The 19,758-nt window shown below is 42.8% G+C and overlaps 1 protein-coding gene and 2 long non-coding RNA genes across 3 annotated transcripts in view; 1 reads left to right on the plus strand and 2 right to left on the minus strand.

Annotated features, from left to right (window-relative positions):
- The window catches only part of LOC142187851 (uncharacterized), a 474,785-nt gene that overhangs the window by 154,627 nt on the left and 300,400 nt on the right, over positions 1-19,758 (plus strand). The window lies entirely within an intron of this gene.
- Positions 1-19,758, minus strand: part of LOC142187840 (uncharacterized) — a 324,300-nt gene that overhangs the window by 90,160 nt on the left and 214,382 nt on the right. The gene's annotated exons all lie outside the window — the stretch shown is intronic.
- On the minus strand, positions 705-19,593 carry LOC142201206 (vomeronasal type-2 receptor 26-like). Its single transcript, XM_075272255.1, has 5 exons — positions 19,562-19,593; positions 17,558-17,849; positions 13,308-14,123; positions 3,515-3,638; positions 705-1,609 (listed from the first exon to the last, which is right to left on the minus strand). The coding sequence occupies exons 1-5, from the start codon at positions 19,591-19,593 to the stop codon at positions 705-707; spliced, it is 2,169 nt and encodes a 722-aa protein (XP_075128356.1).

A 19,758-nucleotide genomic window follows, 5' to 3' on the forward strand; every position in this document is an offset into this window, starting at 1 on the left:
GGAATTGAGAGCTGTTACAAGAAGTATATTACCAATGGCATCCAGTTGTGAATGTATAGACACAGCAAGTCATTGAGGCCTGATTCACATCTGCATTCGGTATTCCGTTCGGGGAGTCTGCTTGGGGAGAACATGCGGAGAGAAAAGTATTTCATGAACTACTTTCCTCTCCACATGACTCGTGTGGATACCGAGCGGAAAACAAGAAGACCCCATTAAAGTCTATGGGGTCCATGTGCTTTCATTGCTCACCGCTTGCCAATGTGTTCGGTATTCCATACGGGGGTCTCCAAGCAGAATCCCTGAATGGAATACCAAAAACAGATGTGAACCAGGCCTGACATGGTAGTGTAATAGCACAGTGATGGACATTGACTATTTTCATGCTGTGACATTTTATTTGCTATGGCATGGGTCGGGAAAGGATTAGAGGATTACACTTTGACTGTAAGGATCCATGTACTGAAACACAGCGAAAAAAATTTTTTTTCTGTTGTCTTTCTCATTCTGTTATTTTTTTATTGCATGTTTTTTTTTTTTGTATGTTCTTCCTTCCCAAATATATAGAAAATGCCCACAGTTCTGAAGATAAAATGAATGTTTTGTTTTTCAAAAACATATGTTTTTTTCCCCACAATGTGAGGATGAAATTACCAGTTTGGATCTACTAAATCACTTATGTAAATTATTTCTCATCACTTTCCCTACTGTATTGATTTGCATTTCAACAAATTGCCTTTTGAATTAAAATCTGGTCTTAAGATAATAATGTAACATTTGGGAAAAAATATGCAAGACAGAATCCCAACACTTGATGATATTATAGCAAATATTTCTACCAGAACTGTATTTTTCCCAGTAACACTCATATAGGCCGGGATAAAAGCCACCCAGACACTGCAGACAACCAGCATGCTGAAGGTGATGTTTTTGGCTTCATTAAAACTATCTGGTAAATTTCTGGCCAGGAAAGCCGCCATGAAACTAACAGCCGCAAGAAAACCCATGTATCCCATGATAATGGAGAATGCCACTACCGAACCCTCATTACATTGCAGAATAATTTTCTCAGCATACAAGTCAGTATTACTTTCTGGAAATGGGGGCGAAATAGATAACCAAACAATGCTTATCATAACTTGGATAAGTGAGCAAACAAACACCAAACAGTTGGTGATCTTTACTCCGATACATTTCCTCCAGGGACTTCCAGGTTTGGTGGCTTTGAAGGCCGTGTAGACCAGGATGGTTTTAGCCAGTATAGAAGAGATAGCTACTGTGAAGATGATCCCGAATGATGTCTGACGAAGCATACAGGTCACACGTATAGGCCGGCCCAAAAACAGAAATACACAGAGGAAACTCAACATAATGGAGACCAGTAAGATGAAGCTCAAGCTTTGGTTTGTCGCCTTGACCACTGGAGTATCTCTAAATAAAATAAAGATGCCCAAGATAGCCGAAGTCTTAAGAAAAAGAAGCAGAGTGATAATAGTTATAATAAGTGATATTGAGTCAGAGTATGACAAAAATTCAATTGCCTTTGGAACACATTGATGCTTGTCATTAGGCCACTGATCTTCGTTACATCTGTAGCATGATGCCTTGTCTAGAGAAGAAGAATGTACAAATAAAATAATGAAATAATAAAATTGTCATTGACATTTGACACAATCTTCACTACACTATTCATTTTTTGGATGACAAATACACTGTCTATCAATAAGTATATGGACACCCATGCAAATGAAGATATCTGCGGTCGTGATGTATGTCACACCTTCCGCCATTAAATAGGAAACAGCATTGGCATTAGTCGCATGCAAGATGCCACAAAGTGCAGATTTGTCCATTTTCGAGAAAGGGGTAATTGTCAGGTACCACAGAAATGGTCGATCCTTAAGGGCCATAGCAAGCGAACTGAATTACCCAAAATTGACAGTGGTCTATGTGATTACAAAGTGGAAGGTGAATGTGATTGTTGGAATGTGCCCGGAGTCGGCAGACTCCCGAAACTGGGAGAAAGAGACCAACGGGTGCTGGCCAGAGAAACCGCACCCAACCGATGGCTCACATACACTGGGAGTTTCAATACCATCTGTAAGGAAGCATCTGCCGGCTTCTACCAACTATTGTATATGAAGAAATGTTTTTCTATTCTACCACAGGTGTCCAATTACTTATTGGAAGACAGTGTAGAAAGAATATACAAATATATTTTCCTTGAAGAAAAAGCAAAACTGTGCCCCTTGGATCACATGTTGGAAGATAAGTCATTGCCTGATTTTCAAAAAGACTTGGAAATTAAACCAAACCAGAAAATCTCCATGCTAGAAGTGGAAAAGCCAATCATTGGCCATAGTAGTGGCTGGAGAGGGAATGGCAACATCAATCATATGCAACACTAGTTACTTACCAGTGACCACTGAGACTACTTAGTGACCTCTCTGCTTCCAGCAGACCAGATGGAAAGGGGAGCAGGACCGAATTTACCCTAAATCCTGCCCTCTGCCACTAAATTTACCCTAAATCCTGCCCTCCTCCACTGAGTTTACCCTAAACCCTGCCCTCCATCACTGAGTTTACCCTAAATCCTCCCCTCCACCACTGATTTTACCTGAAATCCTGCCCTCCACCACTAAGTTTACCCTAAACCCTGCCCTCCATCATTGAGTTTACCCTAAATCCTGCCCTCCACCACTGATTTTACCTGAATTCCTGTCCTCCACCACTAAGTTTACCCTAAACCCTGCCCTCCATCATTGAGTTTACCCTAAATCCTGCCCTCCACCACTAATTTACCCTAAATCCTGCCCTCCACCACTGAGTTTACCCTAAACCCTGCCCTCCATCACTGAGTTTACCCTAAATCCTGCTCTCCGCCACTGAATTTACCCTAAATCCTGCCCTCCACCACTGAACTTATCCTAAACCCTGCCCTCCGCCACTGAGTTTACCTTAAATCCTGCCCTCCACCACTAATTTACCCTAAATCCTGCCCTCCATCACTGAGTTTACTCTAAATCCTGCCCTCCATCACTGAGTTTACTCTAAATCCTGCCCTCCATCACTGAATTTATCCTAAACCCTGCCCTTCACCATTGAGTTTCTTGAATTTCTAATAGTATGCTGACAGAATTCAGTAGGAAAATGCACTTTATGATTTCTTTGAAATATTTGATAAATTTAAACAACTGTTGATTTTTTTCATTTACAATCACATTTTAAGAATATGAATGACAAACAATATAATAACAAATAGCTAGTTATGTAAAAATACCAAATTTTTTAAAGTTTTTGACACTTTCTTCAGGGACACAGCTGTTAACCGACTGTGGACACTGGCAGACAGAGAGAAGACTTGCACAACTGAATGTGGTGATTGCAAAGAGACCAAGGACACTAGTAAAGAACATGGAGATCTGTTCTTACCGTCAGGTAGTAGATAAAGTACTTTTTGAAAAAATTCCCTGATGAACAAAATACCCTGCAGACGGTGAAAAAAGAAGATTACCTGTCTCGTTGGATATTTCTCCGTCTGAACACTCTATACATTGAAAGCAACACTTCTGCTTTACTTTCGCTAGGTTTCTCCGATAACCCGGTGGGCAGTCATCAGAACACTGAGAGACTGGAATCTAAAGCAAAAGTCACCACAAATGACAATGTTATAGACACATTGCTGGTATAGATACAGAAGTAGAAGCCATTGCAAAAGTAATTAAAGGGAATATGTCATACTGAACGTGTTGTCCGATTTGCAAACAACATGTTATAGAGCAAGCACTATAGAGAAGCCCTGAACAATACTGATGTGGGTAAAGAACTTGGGTGACATAGAAATGTCCTATTTAGCTGCCAGTGGCGTAACTACCACCATAGCAGCAGAGGCAGCTGCCACGGGGCCTGGGACATTAGGGGCCCGGTGACAGCTGCTACCACTGCTATCATTATACTCGGGGGGGTCTTATCAGACCCCCGAGTATAATGATTGGCGGACCGGGAGAGGTAAGAAACATAAAAAACACTGTTACTTACCTCTTCACGATCCTGGCCAGGCCTCCTTCCTGACGTCCTTTCTGACGTCTCTGATGTCACATGAACCCGGCCTGCGTCCCAGGTCATGTGATGTCCGACATCATTGAAGAAGGACGGCAGCGGAGGCCGACAGTGTAGGAGCCGGGGGACAGGTAAGAAACAGTAAATTTTTATGTTTTTATTCCCCTGGGTCTCCAATTATTATACTCTGGGGTCTGAAAATACCCCAGAGTATAATAATTGTTTATGGGTTTCCACTATGGGCTATAATACTGTGTGCAGGGGCCACTATGGGGCATAATACTGTGTGAAGGGCCACTATGGGGTATAATACTGTATGCAGGAGCCACTATGGGGCATAATACTGTGTGCAGGGGCCACTATGGGGCATAATACTGTGTGCAGGGGCCACTATGGGGCATAATACTGTGTGCAGGGGCCACTATGGGGGATAATACTGTGTGCAGGGGCCACTATGGGGCATAATACTGTGTGCAGGGGCCACTGTGGGGTATAATACTGTGTGCAAGGGACACTATGGGGGATAATACTGTGTGCAGGAGCCACTATGAGGCATAATACTGTGTGCAGGGGCCACTATGGGGCATAATACTGTGTGCAGGGGACACTATGGGGGATAATACTGTGTGCAGGGGCCACTATGGGGGATAATACTGTGTGCAGGGGCCACTATAGGGTATAATACTGTGTGCAGGGGACACTATGGAGGATAATACTGTGTGCAGGGGCCACTATGGGGCATAATACTGTGTGCAGGGGCCACTATGGGGGATAATACTGTGTGCAGGGGACACTATGGGGGATAATACTGTGTTCAGGGGCCACTATGGGGGATAATACTGTGTGCAGGGGCCACTATGGGGCATAATGCTGTGTGCAGGGGCCACTATGGGACATAATACTGTGTGCAGGGGCCACTATAGGGGATAATACTTTGTGCAGGGGCCACTATGGGACATAATACTGTGTGCAGGGGCCACTATGGGGTATAATACTGTGTACAGGGGCCACTATGGTGGATAATACTGTGTGCAAGGGCCACTAAGGGACATAATACTGTGTGCAAGGACCACTATGGGGGATAATACTGTGTGCAGGGGCCACTATGGGGGATAATACTGTGTGCAGGGGCCACTATGGGGCATAATACTGTGTGCAGGGGCCACTATGGGGCATAATACTGTGTGCAGGGGCCACTATGGGGCATAATACTGTGTAGAGGGGCCACTATGGGGCATAATACTGTGTGCAGGGGCCACTATGGGGGATAATACTGTGTGCAGGAGCCACTATGGGGCATAATAGAACACGCAGGAATTCGTAGGAGGGAGTTGGTCGAGGTCTTCGGCGTCGGTGTCGGTCGGGGGGTGGGGGGGTGGCCCCATGTCAAATATTTGCCCCGCCATTCCTAGTCACACCACTGTTAGCTGCATTAGCTTTTGCCTGTGACTGTGTCTCTGCTGCTATCTCACTCTGCTCCTGCTTACTCCTCGTCCTCCCCCTCTCCATAGACTTCTATGTAAAGATGCAATATACCACTGTCAGTTAAACAAGATGAATTAAGCAGAGATATCAGAGTGAATTTCAGTTTGCAGGGAGGATCAGAGTAGAAAAAAAAAAAATAAGTAAAAAGCAAAGTGTTGCTAAGAAAATGGATTCAGACTCACCTTCACATTCTTCCAAACTATTATATTAGTATTTATGGAAAGTTGATTTTTTTCCTGCAAAGATTTATTGAACTTTCCAACTTTTCTTAAAATATATTGTGTATCAGTCACTAGTATAAAATTTTTGATGTCATAGTTTGTGGTCATTTCTCCTTTTTCATTAAAATAGATTTTTTCTCCCAAGGGGTCTTGAAAATGAAAACTTTTTAAAATGTGCTGTAAGAAAGAAAACTAACTTAGTGATTGCCATTATGGGCAAGAAATTCATTTTTTTTCACTTTTTGTTTATTTTTTTTTGTTTATTTGCAGTACAGAAAGCCATTTCGGAATTATAAAAAAGAGCAAACGTACGGTGCTGTGCAAAACTGTTAGGCAGGTAAGAACGTGCTGCAAAGAAAATTTTTTGGGGGTTTATTGGTTTATTTTTTTATTAATTAACAAAATTAACTGAATGAAGAAAAGAGAAATCTAAATCTCATTAATATTTGGTGTGACCTTAGCCTATCACCAGTTCTTCTTGGTACTCGTAGACAGATTTTGATGGAATTCGACAGCGATGTTGGTACCACCCCCTTCAAAAACGAAGCACTGATCTTCTGTGGATGTAGGCTTGGTCCAATCCTTCTGTCTCTTCATGTCATCCAAGACAGACTGGATGATGGTGAGATCAGGGCTCTGCGGGGGCCGTATCATCACTTCCAGGACTCCTCCTCCAAAGGGCAAAGGTCACACCAAGTATTAATAGGATTTACATTTCTCTTTCCTTCATTCATTCACTTAATTTTGTTAATCGGCTAAAATAAACAATTAACCCTTCGCCCTAAACATTCCTAAAACATTTACATAGCACAAAAACCTATGAACCTTTCTTTTACAGGTCCCATATACCATCTTATAGTGTGAGACAAGTTGGTATAAAATGTAAACCTTCATTCTTAGACACTAAGTGATGATGTTCAATTGTAAAAGGAAAAAGGAAGTCAATTTGCCTCCATTTTATACCTAGAAAATAATAATAATAATAATAATAATAATAATAATAATAATAATAATAGTAATAATTAGAGATGAGCGAACACTAAAATGTTCGAGGTTCGAAATTCGATTCAAACAGCCGCTTACTGTTCGAGTGTTCGAACGGGTTTCGAACCCCATTATAGTCTATGGGGAACATATACTCGTTAAGGGGGAAACCCAAATCCGTGTCTGGAGGGTCACCAAGTCCACTATGACACCACAGGAAATGATGCCAACACCCTGGAATGACACTAGGACAGCAGGGGAAGCATGTCTGGGGGCATAAAAGTCACTTTATTTCATAGGAAATCCCTGTCAGCTTGCGATTTTCGCAAGCTAACTTTTCCCCATAGAAATGCATTGGCCAGTGCTGATTGGCCAGAGTACGGAATTCGACCAATCAGCGCTGGCTCTGCTGGAGGAGGCGGAGTCTAAGATCGCTCCACACCAGTCTCCATTCAGGTCCGACCTTAGACTCCGCCTCCTCCGGCAGAGCCGAGTGTGCACACTGCTACATCTGATGCACACATGATGCTACATCTGATGCACACTCGGCTCTGCTACATCTGATGCGGCAGAGCCAAGTGTGCACACTCTGCTCTGCTACATCTGATGTAGCAGAGCCGAGTGTGCATCAGATGTAGCAGAGCCGAGTGTGCATCAGATGTGTAGTTGAGCAGAACTGGCTCAGCACTGCTAAGTCTCTGCATTCACATAGAAATGCATTGGCCAGCCTTAGGCCAATCAGCGCTGGCTCTGCCGGAGGAGGCGGAGTCTAAGGTTGGACCTGAATGGAGACTGGTGTGGAGCAATCTTAGACTCCGCCTCCTCCAGCAGAGCCAGCGCTGATTGGTCGAATTCCGTACTCTGGCCAATCAGTGCTGGCCAATGCATTCTATTAGCGTGAGCTGAGTTTGCACAGGGGTTCTAGTGCACCCTCGGCTCTGCTACATCAGATGTAGCAGAGCCGAGTGTGCACACTCGGCTCTGCTACATCTGATGCACACTCGGCTCTGCTACATCAGATGTAGCAGAGCCGAGTGTGCATCAGATGTAGCATCATGTGTGCATCAGATGTAGCAGTGTGCACACTCGGTCTGCTACATCAGATGTAGCAGAGCCGAGTGTGCATCAGATGTAGCATCATGTGTGCATCAGATGTAGCAGTGTGCACACTCGGCAAGGCTACATCAGATGTAGCAGAGCCGAGTGTGCACACTCGGCTCTGCTGCATCAGATGTAGCAGAGCCGAGTGTGCATCAGATGTAGCAGTGCCGAGTGTGCATCAGATGTGTAGTTGAGCAGAACTGGCTCAGCACTGCTAAGTCTCTGCATTCGCATAGGAATGCATTGGCCAGCCTTCGGCCAATCAGCGCTGGCTCTGCTGGAGGAGGCGGAGTCTAAGGTCGGACCTGAATGGAGACTGGTGTGGAGCAATCTTAGACTCCGCCTCCTCCAGCAGAGCCAGCGCTGATTGGTCGAGTTCCGTACTCTGGCCAATCAGCGCTGTCCAATGCATTCCTATTGGAAAAAGTTTATGTCACAAAAATCACAATTACACACCCGATAGAGCCCCAAAAAGTTATTTTTAATAACATTCCTACCTAAATAAAGGTTATCCCTAGCTATCCTTGCCTGTACAAAGTTCACATTCTCATATGACCCGGATTTGAAATCCACTATTCGTCTAAAATGGGGGTCACCTGATTTCGGCAGCCAATGACTTTTTCCGATTTTTTTCGATGCCTCCAGTGTCGTAGTTCCTGTCCCACCTCCCCTCCGCTGTTATTGGTGCAAAAAAAGCGCCAGGGAAGGTGGAAGGGGAAACACATTTTTTGGGAGTTTGCCGCGTGATGTTCGATTCGAATCGAACACATCGAACAGCCTGATATCCGATCGAACATGTGTTCGATAGAACACTGTTCGCTCATCTCTAGTAATAATAATAATAATAATAATAATAGTAATAATAATAATAATAATAATAGTAATAATAATAATAATAATAGTAGTAGTAATAATAATAGTAATAATAATAGTAGTAGTAATAATAATAATAATAATAGTAATAATAATAATAGTAGTAGTAATAATAATAATAATAATAGTAATAATAATAATAATAATAATAATAATAATAATAGTAATAATAATAGTAATAGTAATAATAATAGTAGTAGTAATAATAATAATAATAGTAATAATAATAATAGTAGTAGTAATAATAATAATAATAATACTTATCACCTCATCCCTCCACCCCTTGCCTGGATCTGCAGATGGCGGTTTGCTGCTCTGCCTCTTTGCAACCCCACTCAGCTCTTCTCCCCATGTCCCTGATTATCTTCCCTCTACTAATATACCCCCTCGTCTTTTTGCTTTCTTCCCTTATCCCACCACTTTGCTTCCTCTTGATTTTCTGCTTCACCTCTCTCTCTTCCCCGCTCCCCCATTCCCCCTCCCCACTCCTACACCTCCCCCCCACTCTTCCTGCCTCCTTCCCCTCCCCCCTCTCTTCCATACGCTTTCTCCTTCCTTCCTTTCCTCCCCCCCCCCCCCCCGTTTCTTCATTCCGCCCATATTATAGTTGTGGCTACTTTTTTTTTTTTTTTTTTTTCGGGTTACACTATTGTCGCTTCCCCTTACGCAACCCCTTCTCTCACCTCCCTCTCTCTTGTAGAAGGAGCCATACTCCAAAGACAGTCGAGAATATTTAAACAACTGACTCTGGAGAGAATCCCTTAGTCTGAGTCTACTGGTTCTTCTACACTTAATGATTTTCTCATCTTAATGACTTCTGTCTGTTTATATCCAATGTTTCTAATCATACATACCTGTTGATTAGACTCGGTGACATGACCATTTGGGTTTATAGTACCACCATATGTTATTGCTCTTTTGCCCTATCACATTGTATTTCTCTATCTTTGTTTAGTGTTGTCAATGTAGGCCTTATCTATGTTGGCTTCTCAAAGCATATCTGTGTGTTATATTTGCTGTAAAAATGAAAAAATTCTAATAAAACAGTTTGAATTAAATAATAATAATAATAATAATAATAATAATAATAATAATAAACGATACAAAGAAAAAAATAAATGAGAATGTCATTCAAAAGAGTGAAATTTTGCAGAGGTCATTCAGGCATTTAAAGGAGTAAAAAGCATTTTACATGTGATATAGGATGTTATGAATTCTGTGTTACATGGTATATATGCTTGTGTAAGGCAATGGCAGGTCTACCTACTAGAGATGAGCGAACACTAAAATGTTCGAGGTTCGAAATTCGATTCGAACAGCCGCTCACTGTTCGAGTGTTCGAATGGGTTTCAAACCCCATTATAGTCTATGGGGAACATAAACTCGTTAAGGGGGAAACCCAAATTCGTGTCTGGAGGGTCACCAAGTCCACTATGACACCCCAGGAAATGATACCAACACCCTGGAATGACACTGGGACAGCAGGGGAAGCATGTCTGGGGGCATAAAAGTCACTTTATTTCATGGAAATCCCTGTCAGTTTGCGATTTTCGCAAGCTAACTTTTCCCCATAGAAATGCATTGGCCAGTGCTGATTGGCCAGAGTACGGAACTCGACCAATCAGCGCTGGCTCTGCTGGAGGAGGCGGAGTCTAAGATCGCTCCACACCAGTCTCCATTCAGGTCCGACCTTAGACTCCGCCTCCTCCGGCAGAGCCAGCGCTGATTGGCCGAAGGCTGGCCAATGCATTCCTATGCGAATGCAGAGACTTAGTAGTGCTGAGTCAGTTTTGCTCAACTACACATCTGATGCACACTCGGCACTGCTACATCAGATGTAGCAATCTGATGTAGCAGAGCCGAGGGTGCACTAGAACCCCTGTGCAAACTCAGTTCACGCTAATAGAATGCATTGGCCAGCGCTGATTGGCCAATGCATTCTATTAGCCCGATGAAGTAGAGCTGAATGTGTGTGCTAAGCACACACATTCAGCACTGCTTCATCACGCCAATACAATGCATTAGCCAGTGCTGATTGGCCAGAGTACGGAATTCGGCCAATCAGCGCTGGCTCTGCTGGAGGAGGCGGAGTCTAAGGTCGGACCTGAATGGAGACTGGTGTGGAGCGATCTTAGACTCCGCCTCCTCCAGCAGAGCCAGCGCTGATTGGTCGAGTTCCGTACTCTGGCCAATCAGCGCTGGCCAATGCATCCCTATGGGTTGTATTTTTAATAACATTCCTACCTAAATAAAGGTTATCCCTAGCTATCCCTGCCTGTACAGCTATCCCTGTCTCATAGTCACAAAGTTCACATTCTCATATGACCCGGATTTGAAATCCACTATTCGTCTAAAATGGAGGTCACCTGATTTCGGCAGCCAATGACTTTTTCCAATTTTTTTCAATGCCCCCGGTGTCGTAGTTCCTGTCCCACCTCCCCTGCGCTGTTATTGGTGCAAAAAAGGCGCCAGGGAAGGTGGGAGGGGAATCGAATTTTGGCGCACTTTACCACGCGGTGTTCGATTCGATTCGAACATGGCGAACACCCTGATATCCGATCGAACATGTGTTCGATAGAACACTGTTCGCTCATCTCTACTACCTACCTAACATACAGCTAGATTTGTACACTGTCTACCAATAAGTATTTGGACACCTGTGGTAGTATAGGAAACAACATTTATTCGATCCATACTTTCTAACTTGCTTTAATTTACTGTGACCTTCCTTTGTTTTTCCCTTACCTTTTTGTTTCTTGTCTTGTCTTATGTTTTTCCCCTTAACTTCTACTTATTTGAAAATTAATGTAACTTAATTACTGCTTGTTTGTTAATGTATGATTGTTGTACTAAAAAAATTAAATAATCCCCTAATAAAAATGATTGAAACAAACAAAAAAAATACTTGTGACAAAAGCACATCAAAGAATTACGTGTAAAAAATTAACACAGTGTTGGGACATTTATCAATCTTTGTGCGCCAGTTTTATGGCATAGAGCAGGGGTCTCAAACTCAATTTACCCCGGGGCCGCTGGAGTTAGAGTCTGGGTGAGGCTGGGCCGCATCAGGTTTTCCCAATTTTTTTTTTTTTTTTCTAAAAGTCGCCATATCCTGACAGCCGTAACTTTTTTATACGTCAGTGTACGGGGATGCATAGGACGTCCTTTTTTTAGTTCTATCATTTTCGGGAAATGCTTTTGCTTTCATCACTTTTTATTCAAATTTTTATCAGAATTAAAACAGTGAAAAACGGTGGTTTGGCACTTTTGACTATTTTTCCTGCTATGGCATTTACCATACAGGAAAAATATTTTTATAGATTTGTAGAGCGGGAGATTCCGGACACGGGGATACCTAACATGTATGTGTTTCACAGTATTTAACTACTTTTATATGGGTTCTAGGGAAAGGGGGGTGATTTGAATTATTATTAGTTTTTATAATTTTTTTTAACTTTTTTATAATTTTTTTTTTTTATTTGCATTTATTAGAACTCCTAGGGGTGTTTAACACCAGGGGGTCTGATCACTAATGCAATGCATTACAATGCTAATGCATTGCAAAAAAAATCATCATTCTCATTCTCCGTGAATAAATGCACGGCCGCAAACTAGCGCGGCGCATACGCTCCCCGCTCCCATTGAAATGAATGGGAGCGTGTACGGCACGCAAAGGGTCACGCGGCGTCTACGTGCCAAATCTCGCGGCACGTAACTCCTTGTGAACCCGGCCTTAGGCCATTCCTTGCACCAAAAATGCACCACGCTCTTGTTCTGTACCTTGATCCCTACATTGTGTAAACATAAGCAGAGCCGGACGGGGAGCGGGCCATGTCAGGATGGGGATGCCTCTTCCCAACATATTCATTATAACTCAGTCTAGTTTTCTTTTCTTTTTTTTTTTTTTTTTTTTAAATGTAGATTGTGAGCCCCACATAGAGCTCACAATGTACATTTTTCCCTATCAGTAAGTCTTTTTGGAATATGGGATGGAAATCCATGCAAACACGGGGAGAACATACAAACTCCTTGCAGATGGTTTTTTGCCCATGGCGGGATTTGAACACCAGGACTCCAGCGCTGCAAGGCTGCAGTGCTAACCACTGAGCCACCGTGTGGCCCCTATAACCCAGTCTAGTTTTCTGACTATAGTTATGGACATAAATGGCCATTCTGGTGCTCGGTAGAGTGCCTGACTTATACAGAGGCTGAATTATTTTCTATTCTCCAGCTTGAGTTATAAGGAATATATTAAGCTAAATCATCTCTGGTCTGCACAAGGGGATGGGCAAGGTCCAGAATGGAGGTTGTGGTGAACATTTAATGCATGAACGGGTCTTGCGCTGAATGTGAGACACAATCTCATCCCCCTATGCCACAAAATTAACTTCCCCTCCAATTGACCTTAAAAATTTGCCAGAATGCCAGCCTTTTTTTGTATCCATTATCATTCATTTCAATGTTAAAATAAAAACATGAGATAAGGGATCAGAACAATGGACACCCAAATCTATAGTTCCTATGCAGATCTATGTGTCTCCATGGTAAAAGTCAAGAAACAAAAGTTAACCTTTATTAAATTACCTTCAACATGGGTTTACGACTGACTTTTCTGTTCATATGAAACAAGACTTCATGTAGAGCATGAGCCATAGCATAGACAGATTGATATACATGATACGTGGTGCCAAATGCTTTGGTGTAGTAGTGATTTGGGGGAATATTTTGTAACTTTAAAGTCTTGTTACAGTCACGAAGTTTGTGTGGATAGTATTCTTCAGCCACTATTTGTAGCATGGGGTTTGATGGTTTACAGCTCCGGTATACCAGTAAGATATGTTCTAGGGTAGAGTCATTTGGGCGATTTTCAAGACTGACCTCTTCTAAAAATGTCCTCAAATTTGGGATCATTATTTTGGGGGGCAAAAACACTAGACTCCCATGATACGATGCTTTAAGTTTTACTGATGATACAATGTGAATATTTGACCCAGACGGTATAACCAATGTCTTCACGTGTCCCGCGATGCTTTGCTCTTCAATAAACCGTACAGTGAGAAATGAGATTGTACCACAAAGTATAAGAATTTTTGATTCTGAATTCTTAAAGGTCTCTCTTTTCTTTTCGTGGATAATTCCTTCCATGCCGATATCATCAGTTTGTAGCTGAATTACGAATTCAATGCAGATATCAAAAACTTCTGCCTGTTTCCTCAATTCCTGAGTTTGCGTGTGCCCCCCATCATCATCCGAAGCACAAACACCAATCCATGTCCAATTAAAGTATCTGAGAAGCTTCGCTATGGCCAGATATTGGGTTTGATCGCTGGGAAGTGTTTGGAAGAAGGACAGGTACATTTTCTTATCGGTCAAAAGAGGATCAGTGGCTCCATAGCTGATCTAAGGAAAAGAGAGCGGAATCATTGGAAAAAAAAACTAAAAACCTGCTGTTTTAGTTCATATTTGTCTATTGAGGACTTATTTTTTGCAGGATCAGTTGTGTGTTTTTAATTAGAGATGAGCGAGTAGTACTCAATCGAGTAGGTATTCGATCGAATACTACGGTATTCGAAATACTCGTACTCGATCGAGTACCACTCGCTATTCAAATGTAAAAGTTCGATACAGAACCAGCATTGATTGGCCGAATGCTATACAGTCGGCCAATCAATGCTGGTTCTTCTCCTACCTTTAGAAGTCTTCTCCGTGCAGCTTCCCCGTGGCGTCTTCCAGCTCTGAATTCACTCTTCCAGGCATAGGGCCTAGGCAGAGCCGACTGCGCATGTCCGCTTGTAGTGTGGGCATGTGCAGTCGGCTCTGCCCAGGCCCGATGCCTGGCAGAGTGAATGAAGAGCCGGAAGACGCCGCGGGGATGCTGCACGGAGAAGACTTCTCGGAGGATCCAGCCCGACCCTCACTCGTGGACTTGGTAAGTATAATTTGATTGAACGTTGCCTACCCCTGAAACGAGCATTTTCCCCCCATAGACTATAATAGGGTTCGATATTCGATTCAAGTAGTCGAATATTGAGGGGCTACTCGAAACAAATATCGAACCTCGAACATTTTACTGTTCGCTCATCTCTATAGGTCTCCCCTCAAGGTGACTAGATGAGATGTTGAGGGATGAGCTGCTGTTTTCATAGGAAACATTTTGGGGTACTAATAAAATATTCTAATGATTTGTAATGGGGGATAGATGAAAACAGCAGCAAGTTTTTTTCAGAGGTAAAGGATATGCTGGGTTTTCTATGTATGCCTATGCATGACATGTTGTATATACTATCTAGATGTAATGTTCAGCATTGGCTGCAGGGATAGACGACCATGTCATGGAGTCAAAAATAGCCTAAATAGTATACTGATCAGTTCATTTTTTACTAGAAGGAAGCCCCTATATGTGACAAGTCCCAAGATACATTTGGGACATCTGCCCTAAGAGCCTCCTCATAAATAGCCAAGAGTAGGTTTATCTAAGTGTAGGGCACGTTGAATGATATAGAGACCTTGATAAGGTTTAGTTCCAGTTGTATCTAAGCTTCTGAACATAAATAGATGCTGTAATATAATGTATTAAAATAATAATTTATTAAAACCTTTTTAATGTCTTTCTGTCAAAAGCTTTGTTGAAGTCCACGTTCTGGTCCTTCTTTATGATCCCTGTTTCTCTTGCTGGCAGTACATGGGCTAGGTTTGCAGATCACTATGAGTATGGATTAGGGTTGAGCGATCATGTTCGGAAAAGATCGGATTCCGATCGGCGATCGAGAAAATTTCACGATCGCCATCGGAATTCCGAACACGATCTTTTTATGTGGGATCGAGATCAGTGATTTTTCCCACAATGCATTGCTTAGCCTTCACACTGAGTATACGATGTATATTCAATGTGAAGGCTCCGCTGCAGTTCCATAGGAATGAATGGAAGCAGCCGACACACAGCCTTAACCCCCTGCGCGCCGGCTGCCTTCATTCATTCGAATGGAAGGCTAAACTAACATCTCTAGCAGCTACTTACCTCTAGAGATGGCTGCTCCAGTGCCCTCCTTCTTCTTGCCTCGCTGCCCCGCCTCCCAGGTTAGTGTTTAAAGCGCTAGGTAGGCGGGGCTTGTGGCTTAGTGTGGGCGGGTACAGGGCGGGGAGACGTGACGTCTCCCCTCCCAGTACCCGCCCACACTCTCCTAACCCACCCACACTCTCCTAACCTGGCAGGGAGGGGGCAGCGAAGAGAGAAGAGCAGTGTGGAGCAGCAGCAAGGCGAAGAATGAAGGCACGGGGCACAGGACCAGCCATCTCTGGAGGTAAGTGGACACCAGGGGGTAGGATTGCTTTTAAAATCCGATCTCCGATTAAAAAAAAAAATCCCATTGACTTGCATTGGGATCGGAATTGGGATCGAGATCGGGTTTGAATGAAAAATGATCGGAAATCGGATTTTAAAATCGATCCTGAAAAGTCAAGATCGGCTCAACCCTAGTATGGATGTGTGGTTCCTGTATAGCACTGATACAAGATGCTTACAGGAGGAAGCTGGAGCCATGGTCACTTCAACAAGGTCTTCATAGCATGTAGAGCAGTGACCCTAGAGTCATATTAGGCTGAGGCCACATGTTGCGGGAACGCAGCTTTTTTTTTTTTCTTGCAGATTACGCTGCATTTTTTTGAGCCAATGCCAAAAATGGCTACACAATACAATAAGTATACAATAAGTTCTTATACTTCTACCTTGGTTTAATATCTCTGCCTGTTCGGATCTCTGCGCCACCCTCAGCTCGCATGCTGCAATGCAGGAGGCGTGTGCAGTTTAATAATTTGCTTAGAGTTTTCACTTCCACTGTGTGAACACGGCTCTAGTTCTGTAATTGAATTTACACCACACCCATCTTCTGCCCTTGTAGCCTCTGTCCATTAAGTGGTTAAATTTTGTCTTGCCCTGTGATTGACAGCCTGTCTTCCTGCCAGGTCCAGGGTGGGTTCATCTCCCCTATTTAGTCTTGGCTCACAGTCACACTGGTGCCTGCTATTGCCTTGTGCTTACTGGCTTCTCTTGCTCTTTATTTACTTGTATTCTAATCCTTGACCTCTGGCTTCCCTATTGACTATTCTTTTGGACTTTGATTTTGCACTGCATTGCTTGACTGTTACCAAACCCTGGCTAGCTGACCTCCATTTGTTGTTGTTCGTCTTTGCAATTTGTGGATCGCATATATAGGAAGGGATCGTCTTTGAGTTGCCGCCTATTACGTAGGAGAGGGCCTGGCAATAGGAAGGGACAGTGGGGGGGCTTCAGCTTAGGGCTCACTGTCCCTTGTGCCCCTTCCTCCAGGGTTCTCCAGCAGTTTCTGGGGAATTGTCATCTAGCAATTCCCTAACACTTGGGCTCAATTCTCTCCCGGCTTTGGCTCAAAGCATTAAAAAGGGTCTTTCATATGGAACCAGAATCACCGCTGAAGCTGTCACTAATAGGTGCTATATAAGCAGAGCTAGAACTAAGACCCTGGCAGCATATAAAATAAAAATGAGCGCTCTTCTTTAACATGACACCAGAACCATTATTCTTATAAAGCCTCATATCCCAACTGGAGATGGAAGATATGGGAAGGGGCTTCCTCCTTGTCTGTACAATTCTTACTAACTGCTTGTCTCTGACGCTTCTTGCAGGTATGCCAGTTAGCGAGACATTTCTATATGTATTTTTCATATTTCTAGAGGATGTGTCTCTTTAAATGACAATGTATCCCTGCAAAATCAAATATCCATCATTACCAATACAATGAATAACCAAAACCTCTATTCTGATTTAGTTTTGATCCCTCGGAATAAGTGATACTTACCTGAATGAGCCCATAAATACTTAACAATTTTATAATTTGTAAGGATGTCTTGGAAGACTGGTCTCCGATGACACCCATCAGTATGTCCTTATTAAAGCAAGAATAGTTGGGGATTATATTTCCCGGACCAGATAAAATTTGCAACACATTCTCTAGGGCTTTATTAACATTGTTACAGGAATCAGTCACATGGTATCCCAGAGTCATATTGGGTAAAATATCAGGATTTTTATTAATCTCATCTACGGCAAACATAAATGCCAGGACATATTTGTAGAAGGACGGTACAGGACTACGAGAGAGTGTTAAAGAGATGGTGAGAATTTCGACACTGGATTGAAATTTACATTAGTAACACAAAGCAGAAATGTTCTTCAATAGAGATGAGCGAGTAGTACTCGATCGAGTAGGTATTCGATTGAATACTATGGTATTCGAAATACTCATACTCGATCGAGTACCACTCGCTGTTCGAATGTAAAAGTTTGATGCAGAACCAGCATTGATTGGCCGAATGCTATACAGTCGGCCAATCAATGCTGGTTCTTCTCCTCTCTTTAGAAGTCTTCTCCGTGCAGCTTCCCCGCGGCGTCTTCCGGCTCTGAATTCTCTCTGCCAGGCATCGGGCCTGGGCAGAGCTGACTGCGCATGTCCGCTTGTAGTGCGGGCATGCGCAGTCGGCTCTGCCCAGGCTCGATGCCTGGCAGAATGAATGAAGAGCCGAAAGACGCCGCGGGGACGCTGCACGGAGAAGACTTCTCGGAGGATCCAGCCCGACCCTCACTCGTGGACTTGGTAAGTATAATTTGATCGAACGTTGCCTACCCCTGAAACGAGCATTTTCCCCCCATAGACTATAATAGGGTTCGATATTCGATTTGATTAGTCAAATATTGAGGGGCTACTCGAAACGAATATTGAACCTCGAACATTTTACTGTTTGCTCATCTCTATTCTTCAATGTTCTGCAGAAATAAAACTATTCGGGTTATGTAAGTATACTCAATGAAGTTTGTCTTCCACGATGCGCTTGAAAATGAACATTTAGGAGGGGCCACATGGTGGCTCAGTGGTTCGTACTGTAGCCTTGCAGTGCTGGGGTCCTGGTTTTCAAATCCCGCCAAGGGCAAAAAAATCATCTGCAAGGAGTTTGTATGTTCTCCCCGTGTTTGCATGGATTTCTATCCCATATTTCAATGACATACTGATAGGGGAAAAATGTACATTGTGAGCTCTATGTGGGGCTCACAATCTACATTGCTCAGGCCCCACAACGCAGAAAAGTTGCTTTTGCAGATTTTGCTGAGTTGTTTTTGAGCCAAATCTTAGTAGTGGATTTAGAAGAAGCTTTCTAGGTATTTCCCATTCCCTTTGTAGCCAATATTAGGTTTGGCTCAAAAAAACGCAGCAAAATCCGCAACAAAAACACTAACGTTTCCGCAACGTGAGGGAGGCCTCAGCCTTAGGAAATGCAGCAGAAAAAAAACACTGTATTTTTACAGTACCAGCAACGTGAATGAGATTTTGACTAATCCTATGTTCACACATTGCAGAAAAGAAAACACTGTGGAAACGCATCAATGTTACCTGCGGAAATTAATTTTTTTTTTCCATTTATATTTAATAAGGGAAGAAAAACTGCAAAAAAAACCTTAGCAAAACACAATGATAAATGGTGTGTAAAAACGGTGATGCATTTCAGTTGAGGTTTTTGACCTGTTTGACATTAGCCTAAAATTGTTTTTCTCTAACTTGACTACATGACCTATCCTTAGTATAAGTCATCAATATCAGATCAGTGGGGGTCTGACACCCGACCCCCCTGTAGATCAGCTTGGAAGAGATTGTAGAACTTGAATGCAATATCCGCTATTTTATTCTGTATCCAGCCAAGACGTCGTATCAAAAAAAGATTAAAATCTATTTAATGCATTATTTTTTCTTAGATAATAGACTTCATTAGAGGTAGTCAAGCACAACCAAAATCACCACAAAACCACTTACTGTATAGGCTGTTGTAGGGCAGTTAGTGACATAGTGATCATATATTATTTGTCTGAACGGAGTCAGACCTGTCAGAATACACATTTCATCTCTGCTCAGCACCTGCATCTGTCTAAATAACATAAGACAACAGATCTCAATGTGCGGCAACACAGCTTAATGCCTAAATTTACCAAATAGCTCATAAGCACAAATAT

This window comes from Leptodactylus fuscus, chromosome 1 (assembly GCF_031893055.1).
Source record: "Leptodactylus fuscus isolate aLepFus1 chromosome 1, aLepFus1.hap2, whole genome shotgun sequence".
Classification (NCBI taxonomy): domain Eukaryota; kingdom Metazoa; phylum Chordata; class Amphibia; order Anura; family Leptodactylidae; genus Leptodactylus; species Leptodactylus fuscus.

Coding starts and splice junctions, on each gene's coding strand:
- LOC142201206 (XM_075272255.1), bottom strand. CDS start 19,593: ATGTCACTAACTGCCCTACAACAGCCTATACA. Junction 14,124..17,557: donor GTATTTATGGGCTCATTCAG/GTAAGTATCACT, acceptor TCTTTTCCTTAG/ATCAGCTATGGAGCCACTGA. Junction 1,610..3,514: donor AGAAATATCCAACGAGACAG/GTAATCTTCTTT, acceptor CTTCTTCTCTAG/ACAAGGCATCATGCTACAGA.